Source organism: Sinohyriopsis cumingii, chromosome 3 (assembly GCF_028554795.1).
Source record: "Sinohyriopsis cumingii isolate HCF-2022 chromosome 3, ASM2855479v2, whole genome shotgun sequence".
NCBI classification, from domain to species: domain Eukaryota; kingdom Metazoa; phylum Mollusca; class Bivalvia; order Unionida; family Unionidae; genus Sinohyriopsis; species Sinohyriopsis cumingii.
This window is the reverse complement of record NC_142963.1, coordinates 128,522,572-128,535,589: the sequence shown is the minus strand read 5'-3', so window position 1 is coordinate 128,535,589 and position 13,018 is coordinate 128,522,572. Positions and strand designations below refer to the sequence as shown.

General features: G+C 36.2%; 1 protein-coding gene across 3 annotated transcripts in view; it reads right to left on the bottom strand.

The window, feature by feature from the left end:
- LOC149803820 (uncharacterized) overlaps positions 1 to 13,018 on the bottom strand; it is a 101,807-nt gene that overhangs the window by 20,753 nt on the left and 68,036 nt on the right. For all 3 annotated transcript variants that reach the window (XM_089953632.1, XM_089953633.1, XM_089953634.1), the window contains exon 10: positions 5,256 to 5,303. In XM_089953632.1, the coding sequence (XP_089809758.1) occupies positions 5,256 to 5,303 (48 nt within the window). The remainder of the gene's footprint in view (positions 1 to 5,255; positions 5,304 to 13,018) is intronic.

The following is a 13,018-nucleotide window of genomic DNA, read 5'->3' as shown; positions in this document are numbered from 1 at the left end:
GTATGTCACAACACTGTACACTACTGTGACCTACTTTTGCCCACGGTCAACAGACCATTCAAGCTGAACAAACCCAATCACGTTTCATAAAAATGTCTGAGAAACAGAACTAAATGCAACAAAGTCCTAATGATATAAGCATATCTCCCAAGTTTGATCAATATTAGATTAGAAATACAGCCTCCAGAGTGGTAACAAGCCCTGCCAATTTGCTTCAAGATCACCTGTGGGTCTCAGTCATCATTGGACTAATATAAAATCCTAATAATGCAAGTATATATTCCAAATCTGATCAACACTAGGTCAGAAATCTGACCTCCAGTGTGGTAACAAGCTGAACCATCAGATGCAAGACCAACTCACTGATATGTGTGGATCTCACTCATTATCAAACCCATGTAAGATCTGATCTTAAAAGCCCATTAAGGTCTTAACAAAATCTGATCAGAAATACAGCTTCCCAAGTTGTAACAGGCTCAGCCAATCCAATGCAAGAATACCTAATTAGTACGCGAGCATTTTGTTCATTACTGAACTCATTGGAGATCTTAATGATATAGTGGTAACAAAGGTCATCCAATTAGATGCATGGTGACTATCAGTATATGTAGATCTAGCTCGTTATCAAAGTCATTTAAGACTTTAATGATATAAATATAGTAGTTGTATCAAAATCAATCCAAAATATGTCCCTCTACAGTGGTAACAGAGTTCAGATGCAAGATCATGTCATTAATATGCATGTATCTCACTCATTATCACACCTGGTTTGAGATCTTGATGAAATAAACCATATTTCCAAACAGTTTGAAATCAGATCAGAAAGAGTGCTAACAGGCATTTGTTGATGGACAAACACATAACAGACAGTTCAGGCCACATGCAAGTATGGCCATAACATAAGCTTATTTGACTTTAAGCTAGATGAGCTAAAAGCCACACGATCCCACACTGATTCCTTAGACTTCTAACAACAACTGGAATATTGTCTTTATCTGATCTGGACTAAGACTGAATGGCAATTAGAGTGTGGAAGGAGGAGGGAACTGGACAAAAATAGCAGGTATTAAGTATTACAAAATAAAAAAATTGTTTACCAATCAAAAAATAAATTTCAGTAGTAATAATATATTACTTGCTCTTTTTGTATTGCTGAATTTGCCAGCTTGATCATAGGCTGATGGCTAAAGATAGACTGTCAAATTGAATTTAACATTGCTGTTAGTAGGGTGCTCTAATTCAAAGAGGTTGTTGTTGTTGTTGTGGGGTTTAATGCCATTTTTCAGCATAAGATAGGTTATAAATGGCGGCCAGTATTAATGGTGGAGGAAAAACTCTGGGAAAACCCCGGAAGCTTTCTCACATACCCACATTGGCCAAATCCGAGACTTGAACCCACGCTGACAGAGGTGAGATGGCAGTGATCCGTAGCGGTAAGCACTTTAGACCACTTGGCCACTTGGGGCCCCCCTCAAACAGGTGGATTGCTCGACAGCTTGATGGGCCGATACAACTGGGCCCATTTCATAATTGCCCTCACACTGGTACGACGCTGCTTTAAGGTAAAAGTACGAAAAAGTGGAGATCATCATTAGGCAGCTTTCATCATGGTTCCCATGCTTTTCTAAAGATAAATTTCCAGGCCATTTCCAGGGTTTCTCCAGGATGAAATTAATTTTTTTAAGGTTCACATATGACCATTACTGAATGGAATTGAAGAACATTTTTGATTATAAAACATGCCTTTTCTAAATCTAAAGATGGTTCTCTTTATCAAGACTCTCCAAAACATCTAAGCCAGAAATGATGATCATGTACAAAACCAGAAAATTATCACACAAAACAAGTTTGATTATATTCCTTTAAATTGGCATGTAAAGTCATTTATATATATATATATATCTTATAGAAAGTAAACATTTCCTATTACAGTATATAAAAAAAAACATTCGATCTAACAATGTTTAAAGTTTGCTAGGCCATCCGGTAAGCAGCAACGCTTTGCCAACAATTTGTTTGCCTCTTGTGATGCTAGACTGGCTTTCATACCTTCCACGTAAGGAAAGATAGGGATATCGAGTTGACTTTGAAAATAAAAGTCTACTAGATGAATCTAATCCACTGAGTGTTTGGATTGACTCAACATATATGTTTATTGCAAGCACCCAAATGATATATACTGCACCCTCTGAATATTCTGGTTAGAACTTGATAAATGTAACTCACGATCAGTTTAATTACGACTCAGTTACATGATTGTTTCGGGCGTCAAGTGGTGGTGGAAAATTCCCAGGTTTTTCCTGACTTTCATCAATATTTGCGAAATTCCAGGACTTTTCACGGTTGGAAATTTTTTTATCATTTCTCCCAACTTTTTCCAGATTTCCCAGTAGCGTGGGAACCCTGTTTCATGACATCATCATACGCCTTGATTTTCATAAAATAATCTCCTTCAGGGAGAGATTGATAAGCTCTTTAATAAATTGAACAATCAATTACAGGAAGGTGGCTGTGCAAAATATCAGTAGTACCTTTAAAAAGATGGTTATAACCTTTTCTTTTCTCTTGATTTGGAGAGAAAAAAAAAGATCTAACTGGCCATTTTAACAGGAACAGGAGCTAATGTTGTTGTTATTGTTGTTGTAGGGTTTAATGCCATTTTTCAGCACACGACAGGTGGCTATACAAGGCAGCCAGTATTAATGGTGGAGGAAGAACCGGGAAAACATAGGAAAGAGCCATGACCCACGAGAAGCTACTGGCAAGCTTTCTCACATACCCACATTAGCCGAATCCAAGACTCGAACCCATGCAGACAAACGTGAGATGGCAGTGATCCATAACAGAGAGCGCTTTAGACCACTCAGACACTCAGGGCCCCTAGGAGCTAATGTAGGTAACTGATTCTTGGCCAGAAACCCAGGTTAGCAAAGAAAGAGGCTGAATCACAGTTCCTACAGAATCATAAACAACACTTTTCCAATGATAAGACAAGAATTTCACCCCTTCTCGTTGACGTGGAAAGAAGGCTCTCGAAGGAGGCATCACTGAAAGGTTCATACAGTGGTTAAGATTATGACCACAGAGCACATGACAGGTTCTACCTCACCATGAGAGTCAGAGTCTAGTCTGTGGAGCTCAAAGTACCTGATCAGTTCTGAAGGATGTGGGTCTGACCCTACAGACAAGGCCAAGGAGAAATTGTGAATATTGGTGAGGGTTTCTCTTTTGGTCCTTAATGATAGATAATGAGCAACCTTTATCCTCAAAGAGAAAAATAAAAAAATATGCAACAGCAGTTAATGGGGAGCAGAGTCAGTGCATTCTCACTGTACCAATTACAGACGATTCTCCATCAGGCAGCAAAAACCTTACGAGATGATTGCCTTCTAACCTGAGTGATGCCTTTGGCAATCTTGCTCCAAAACTGGAGTCAGCTGTTGCACAACAGAACGTGCCTCTCGATAAACTCTTCAAATTCTCCGAATGGCAATGGTGAGCCAAACATGTGTTGTCCTCAGCGTCAGGGCATGATGTGGCTTAAGTGATACCAAAGACATGCATCTCACTGCACCAAATCTAACTCAGAAATGATGGTTACCTGAATTTTGGAAAGTAAAAATAAGCTAACTGTGTCAAGTGGGACTTGCATTGACTGGGCTGCCTAGACATGTGGGTGACACTTGACCATAATTGTCTGCTGAGGAGAGAGATGGATACATAGAAACTACCTCTTATAACTGTTTTACTGCCTTCTAGTTTCAGTAATGGCAATAGTTTGTATTGTACAACTCATTTTTGGGTGGTTGAAGGTGGGGGGGTGGGGAGACAAGCAATGTCCCCCATTGTTTTCGCAACTGAATCCATCTTGGGGTGGATGCTCAAAACATATCAAACTGCTAAGTGTGATACTTCCTTGTTTCTCTCTGTTCTTAACACTCTTCCATAATACTGCAGACCAGATATCCTCTGATCCAAGTACACAGACGCTGCATATTTCAGACACTTAGTCAAATCAAGGCACATATCGTAAGTGTCCTTGAAGGCCTTGAATGTTTTGCATTTGGTGCATTTCATTGTTAATGTTTAACTAAAATGAGAAGAACAAAAAATTGATAAATTAACAACTCAAACATGCTAACAAGTCACAAAACAACACCCACTGCTCAACAGGCAAACAAAAACATGCAGTGAGTGCAGAAACACAAATAACAAGATTAACAAGATGCTAAACGATGTTCATAACTTCAAAAATATTCACATAAATATTAATCAAAATTAAAAAAAATATTTATACCACCTGTAGCATCCTCACTAACCAAGGTTCCAATATGTTAACCATATCTACACCTTGGCAGATGAATCAGATATTTCAGTGCTTTGCCCTAGTGACATCAATTGGATTTTATAGTTACCTCCCTTAGTATGTAATGCCAACTAACCATAAGCATGTAACAGCAGTGCTTTGTACATTGGTCAAAAATGGTAGAGACGATTGACTTTAAAAGGATACTTTTTAAGTTTAACATTGAAAGTATGACTGCATTCCAAAGGGAAGCCATTACAGGACTATTTGAGGGAAAGGATGTATTTGTACAAACATGGACCATCAGAGGAAAATTTCTTATTTATGAGTCCATTCCAATTGTGTGCACCCCCTTCTCTTGATCATGTAGAAACAATGTTCAAATTTGAACAAGTTGATTTTGCCACCACATCCAACAAAATTCACAGACTCAACGCACTGAAATATCTAATCGATCTAGCAAGGTGTGGATAGGGTTAACATATCGGAACCTTGGATAGAAAAGATGCACCTGCTAAAGATTCCTTACTACACACTAGAACATCAAATTTCTGGATGGTTGAAAACCATGGTGATAATCACAGGATTTTCAGGAAGGTGTCAGGACTACGTTGCAAGTAATGGAGCTAAAGCTCAAAACTAGCTCCATCTAGTTGGAAAGGAGAGGTAATGGGCAAGAGTTACTGCCCTTGGTCTACCTAATATTGACAGAAAAGACGATTGTATTTTTGCTGAAATTTGGAGGTAGCAGAGCGCTGTATCCTAACGTTAATGTGATCAGAGAAATTATTTGACAAAGAAAAAAGTACTGAGTACCCTACAGACACAAGAACTGCACAAAGTCCAAAGAAAAAAAGGACAATATTCCAGTGCATTAACTGTTTTGTTGGTAAACAAAATCGGATTTATATCCTGTCCATGAACAGGTCGCATCTTTTTCCTGTCTTACCTTTCTGATAGATGACTGAATTTTCCTCACGTCATGATGTTTCTGAATCTGAAGAAAAGGAACAATTTTTATAAATATAAATTAAAATAAAAGTATGATTTTTTAATAAATTAGTGAATACTTTGGAACATATTCAGTACCAATGGTAGACAATCAAACAATTTATTAATACTCATGAGCTAGATGACGATGCAAAAAAGAAAAGCAAATTTAGCAAATTTGTCACCTTGCTAACATGTTGAGGACAGTCACAAGAGACAGAAGTGGAATGTTTATTGTCATATTTGAATATTAATACTATATGTACATTCAAACGAAAAAGGCTATTTGTGAGATTCATGAAGACTGGACCATTACTATGGCAATCATCTGTAATTTGAACTTCAAAATAAATCTATGATGCTAACTGATGGCCAACACAAACATTAAAGATGTGCCCACACAGACATAATTAATTCTATTGGAGGTAGGCCAAAAATACTGTTTTAAACGCCATACACCGCACATATAGTTTTATAGCTGAAATCAACCACTTTGGAAAATTACAAAAACATGGTATTTTATGTGTTTTATCAACACATTCAAAAAAGCTGCCAGAACCAGTCAACAGGGTCCAGAAATGTTTCACCATCACAATAACTGGTACAGTGATGCATGGCAGGGCAATAGGATTAGAATTATTAAATAACAGTTGACACGTTTTACAAAACAAGCTGTTAATTGGTTACCTTATTATTTGAATTTGTAGAGTTTAAGGCAAAATGCTTTATAGAGGTGTTATAAGGAATAAAGGAATAAAAGAATGGTCATCACGTCGACTGAGATCTGATGAAAATCTGCCAACCTTTGGTAGAGGGGAGATAACATGGAGAGACAGACAATAATAAATAAATTCAGCTGACACACTAGCGTGTTTTTAAGTCATAATCAAATTTTATGATCAGATTATAATCTTCTCAGCAGGATTGGAGAAAACATTGTTTCAAGTTTTTTTTGTAGTTTAAGTTGTTGTTGTTGTTGCTGTTTTGGATTTTTAGTAATGCCATTTCTTAGTGCAAGATGGGCTATTCGTGGTGGCCAGGGTAACTGGTGAAGGAAGAACCCAGGGAAAATCCCAGTAAGAACAACAGACCCACATGAAACTACATGCATCTTTCTCAAAAAACTGCACTGGCCAAACCAGAGACTTGAACCCATGCAGACAGAGGTGAGATGACAGTGATAAAGACGAGCTCTTGGCCACCCAGGGCCCCTGTAGTTTTAGTGTGTGTGTGTATGTGTGTGTGTGTGATTTGGATTTTCAGTGTAGCTTTAAAAACTTTTTAGTCATATCGCTATGTCTGCAGTGTGGCAGTTTATAGTGATGTCTAGCACTGGGGCAACCCAGTCACATTATCCTGACACCAGGTCGACCAGTTCTAACACTGACCCCTTAATGCTGAACACCTTGTGAGGCAGCTGTTAGTACCATTTTTATAAGTATTTGGTTTGACTCGGCCGGGGTTTCGAACCCACGACCTCCCACATCTGAGGCAGACGCTCTAAACACTAGGCCACTAGTAAAGGCAGCCATATTTTATGGCAGATCAGCAACATTTGCACCAACTTGAAAAGATCTTCATACCTGCATGCATTCTATAAAGACTTTGGTCAAATTCTGTCAAGCAGCTCTTGCGGAAAAGGTGTTTACAGATCTGTTTTATTTATTTGATGGTATGCATGTTTTAGCATTAAATGGCATTTCTGCATAATAATGACTATATTTTGAAAATTAAATGTAAATTTAAAAAAATAAAAAGAGTACCATGGACGATATATTTTAAGACCACCCAGTGTTTAATGGTCTTTTATGTGCAGACACCATTTTTCTTTTTTTCAGTCAAGTGACCTTTGCCATTTTGACCACAAAATAGAGTTCTTTGCTGCAAGTGCAAACCATCCATCAAGTTTAGTCAAAGTCTGTGATGTAGAATTAATGTTACTGTGTGTAAACCATTATTTCAGTCACTGTGACTTTGATTTTTGAGGTTTTGATCCCAAGATCAATAGCCATCCAAAGTTAGGAAAATGTTGGTGGTGAAGATGTTGTGCAGAAAACCCTTTCCTTTTCTTCTATTGATCAGTGACCTTGACTTCTGACCTCAAAATCAATACACTTCTTCCTTATTTTAATTTAAGCCATCCATTTGTAACCGTAAATAGCCTGAAACTCAGGTTAACATATTGCACAAAAAATGCTAGGGAGATAATTTTTCTAAATATATGTAAACATAAAGTACAACAAGGTAAAATATAAAAGGCAAAGATGTTAGAACACTGTAAAATGTGTATAATATAAAGCAGGTAAAATATTATATGCTTGAAACAAAGGGCAAAAATTTACATTCAAAATAAATATTTAAAACTCTGTCTCATGGGGTGGAACTCTGAAGTTTTTCTACCTGTTAGTTGTAACGGCGATACCTGATGACGCATCAGACAAGTTCTTGTATACAAATTTAAAAGCCCTGTGTGTCAGAGTGCTTTCTATCAAATCTAGTCAAATTCTGTTAAGCAGTTTTTGATACATCGTTTAAGGGTTTTTCTCTTTATGGAAACAGTAGACATATTTGACGGCAGATCTGTATAAAGATTTGAAAGGCATTCATGTCAGGAAAGTTTCTGTCAAATTTTGTCAAGTTCTAGTCAGTGGTTGTGAAGAATTAAAATGTATGTCATTATTCAACAGATAGGTACAAAGATGGTACATACTTACAGTGTAACAATACACATATCAACATTACAATATCAATGGCATCATCAAATTAAGAGACAACTATCGAGACCAGTACCTAGACAGTATATATTCAAAGTGAAAGAATACATACATAAACATTACAATGCCAACTAAAAGAGAAGATTTAGACAATACAGCATTAAGTAACATGCAAACAGCCCAATTTCTTTGTGGCTTTTTACTTATGAATACATAGCTAACCGAAGAATTATGTGATAGGTTCATTCTTAAGAGTGGTCATGTAATTCAAAATGTTTGATTTCACTGCCTTTAATTCTCATTTCAAAACAAGTAATTCAATTAACTTTAATACATTCATTATAGCCATTCAGGAATCCTAAATGTTTTTGTTTTAGACAAATAATTTCATTATTGTTTAGTTGCCACTAAATACTTAAATTAAAAAACTTCATATGAAATCGTGCAAGTCGAAATTGCAAATGTCAGCAGATACCAGCATATCACACACATCACAGAAGGGGTACACTTAATAATTTAAGTACAGAGTATGACAATTTTATTGTTAAAAGCATATACAACATGAATGGCAACAGCAGACATCAGTATATAGCATGCAGCTAATGGCGTACCTCTTATAAGAGATACAAAATGAAGATAGCCAAATGTTAAAACTATAGCCCTAAAATATATATAGCTTTGTTTGTGTGTGATTTGGATTTTTAACGCAATTTCTCAGTCATATCACTACAATGTCTGCAGTATAGGAGTTTATAGTGATGTCTAGCACTAGGGCATCATGCCGCTGACATGTAGCATCCATGTCCCACCCAGTCACACTATCCTGACACCAGGCCAACTAGTCCTAACACTAACCTCTTAATGATGAGCACCTAGTGAGGCAGCTGTTAGTATAATTTTTATAAGACTTTGGTATGACTCTGCCGGGTTTGAACCCGAGACCTCCCACATCCTAGGTGGACGCTCTAACCACTAGGCCATCATAGGTGTTACAGGTGCAGGATAGTCCCATAATGTAAGCCCTCAACCCCGATATTTATGTTTTAGGCATCAAGAAACAAAAATACCAGGGTCAAGGGCTTACATTGTAGGAGTAGGGTGCAGGATTAAATTTATACAGACAGAATTCCATGAATATTCAGTTTGATTGCAATCTAAGCTTTCAATTCACTGGAAAGGTAGGTCAGACCTATAGCAAACATTTATGCTGTACCATTACAACTTCTGTATTTCGTTTAAAAGTGTAGCCTTTAACCTTAAATAAACCTGAGTTAAATGAAGTGTCAGTTTTAGTCTCTGAGAGCAAAAATAGATCTATTAGATTGTCCTGTAAGATCGAAACAATATCAATAAATTTGTATCTGGTACAATTTTGATAATATTGTTGAGTTCAAAAAATGGGCCTGAATCTGTACTCGTGTTTACTTTCCTGTTTGTGCTCTCCACTGTGACAAGAAAATCCGTTGAGGGGGAATGTTTTTATCAGCATTATTAATAAATCAACTTATATATCCAAGTAATGCACCCATTCCTCATCCTCTTAGTCTTTTCCAAATGGTGCCACATTTTTAAATGAAAAATAATGCATCCTTTTAATAAAAGAAATAACAGGAAATTGTCCGCTAAATAGTCCTTTTATGCAGATTTTACTTCCAATGAAATCATGAGATCAATAAGGTACTAATTGAACAAAACAAAAACTGAGTTTTGACGTAGACCTCAAGGAGTTTAGGGAAACCGAAATCAAAAGAAAACTACTGAAGTCACTGTCAACTGAAAAGTTAGAGCAATGTCTTTGTTTTTCACTTATGATACTTGACAGAAAATCAGTTCATAGTATTTGATCTTCACCTTTATCTGCAAGTGGCTGCTATACTGTATACAGGTGACCATTATAAAGGGTCCAGCTAGGTTAGGATTTGAGTGAAGTCATTTTTTCCCTGAGAGAAACAAGAAGAAATTTTCACTGCATGGTCAATAGACCCTTACACAAGCAGTATTTTTCAACAGAACATTATGCATGAAATTTTTTCCCCAAATCATATACAAGAAGGAGGCTGTTGCTGAGGTGCAAAAGATTAAAGGAAACTTCAGTGTCACACAAGGTGAGTTTTCAGGCAAATTCATTCAGTTTCAGACAACTACTTTGTCCACTTCACTGGGTAGTGTGACCAGGTATCACAGTACTGCAATAAAGAATCTTTCTCACACACGTGACAGAGAAATCTTGCTTTTTTCCTAAACTTATTGCTCTTTTCTCATTCTGGTCATCAAGGGATGTTATCATTGCTGTCTTCTGTTTAGCGATGGATTTGTTTTTTAAAATCAAAAACTGACAGTTTCAGAAATTTACCAGAATAGTTTTTAGAGAGAAACAAATAACAAATAAAAAAATATTTAAAAAAATAAAGAAAAAGCAAACAAGAAAATGGACTACAAGCTAAGGATTATCTTGACTCCGAATGGTAGGAGAGCAAAATCATCAATGTTTTCAACCCACTGGGTATGTATTCTATGTATACGGTACATTTTTTGAAAAACGGAAAGTTCAAAAATTTTGCTAAACATGATTTGGCGAAATTCACCAAAGGATGAGACAGAAGATCTTTCCTTTCTTTTCGATGGCTGGAGAAAAAAAATAAATACAGGTGTCTCTGAAATGCGAACAACTTTCATATGAGTAATAACAAAATCAGGAGATGAAATTTAAAAAATGTGAAACGGTCATAAAGCAAATTTACAGATGTGGACAAACGATTTGTTACAAATTTTGTTTTAGAGCATGAAAATTGTAAATTGCAAATATAAAACATTAGGACACAAAACTTCTAGTAGAATATCTGGAGCAACACAACGAAAGATTCTCCATACATGAAGTGCCATCACGTGACCTAAACAACATTCTCTCAAAATTTTTCCTTTCATTTCATCAGAATGATGGAAGCAAATACAAGCCAACAACACTGAGAGGTAAAAAAAGAGGCCTATATACTGACTAATATTACAAAAACTGAATGTAAAGAATAATGAACGAGTACATAAAATGACGCACAGTGCAGTTTAGATAATTTCAGTTTGTTAAAAGAGAAATGAATCCGTGAATGAGTAAACGAATGAATGAAATAACTGATTACAATGGGGTGAAATGATACACCTGTGCTGCCTTTCAATATGATTCATGATAAACAGCCTATGATACAATACATTATTGATTCATATAATATTTGGTCTTTCTATCTTTAGAAGGTCTGTCAGTGGCTGTTGGTGCCCTTTTATGTGATTTACTGGTTGTATTTCCAGTATGCAGATTATAGAAGTATACTTAGCACCTATTTATATGCCATTCTAATCCAAACAAAAATACTTTCAGACTACCTGTTGTCTGTGATATGTATTTAACAGTTTAGGCCGTATAAGGCTGCTCAATCTGATCATATGCAGGACACACTTTAGCCACCAGACAGAGGTATTATGATCAAAATATCACTGCTTCTTAATTTTTTTTCATTCTTATTTAGTCAGTTTATCGTAACCTCAATAGGGAAATATAGTTCTGTAGCACATAACTCACAGAGGGCTAAATTGTTTGAGAACAGAAATGAAAATTGTATTCTACTTTTAAATTGAATTTATTTTAATTTGGCTTCGTATTCTGCCTTTTCTACATTTGCTGAAATGGTGAGTGACTGACATGCTGTCTATTTTTGACCATCCAGCATATATATAAAGACTCATATTTAACATCATTTTCAAGCTAAAAATCACCCATGGGTATCTTCATTAACACTTTCCCAGCTCCAATAATCTAACATACTTCATAACTTTAAAACATATTGTCATCATAACTATCATCAGCCAGTATTTGCAGAACAAAATCCTCATCTGAACCACGCTGCATATCAGCCATTTTAGGTTTCTAGGTAGCCTATATTTTTTAAAAACACATAATGCTTGTTCCAGGGCACAATGTGCCAATCAAATTTAGGCAAACAACCATTTATGTCATGTGATTAACAATGCAAATGGTAAGTTCCTGGTCAAATTTAATCAATGCTGTAGTTTTGTCTTGCCTGTCAACTTTTGATGACTAGTGAAGATTAAAATAACTTGCATAAGGTAGGTATAATTATGTATCGATTTTCCACCACTTGTATCGACATGATCATCGTAACAGCAAAAGTATCGATGCATCAATATACTAATGAATTGTTTCACCTCTACTGACTAGCCACAAAGCATTATGTAATGAACAAGAATCTTATTCAAGGAGCTTTAAAACGTAAATTGTGTTATAAAATAGAGAATTTGGATGGTATGTGAGATGACACAGATACAGTTACAGATTGGTTTATAGCCCTGAATTTTACCAAGCAAGAGAGACCCTAACATGTAAACAGAGAGAGAGAGCTGAAGAAGGAAGGGAATGGAAACAAACCAAAAACTTCTGTGGCTGTAAGTGATGAAGATACCAAAAAACTGTTTGAATCCTCACTTTTGGGCCCCAGCATAACGTCAAGTTTACTAAACTCTGTATGGTTTCACAATATGTTGCACTTTGGGGTACAAGGAACACAGAAACATAAAGTGGGGAGATATCTCATTAAAACAAAATTGGGAAATTTAATCAGAATATTTAGAGTTTAACAAGAGACAGACAATGACAAGGACTGGAGAGGATATAAGAAACACAATGTAAAACCAAGGATGTATGCTAACCTTACTCTTTCCTGACAGATGTTCTGTCACTATCTACAAAATATTATGTGAACAAATGTAAAAGTGATTTGTGTGATCCTGATCTTATATTTGGGAAGACAAATAATAAAACCCCTTGACTGGGATTTCCTTGTTTCAGTGTAAACGCTACCATAGATTACTAGGATTTCCTTGTCTTAGTGCAAAACCTACCATATATTACTAGGATCTCCCTGTCTCAGTGCAAACCCTACCATAGATTACTAGGATTTCCTTGTCCTAGTGCAAACCCTACCATATATTACTAGGATCT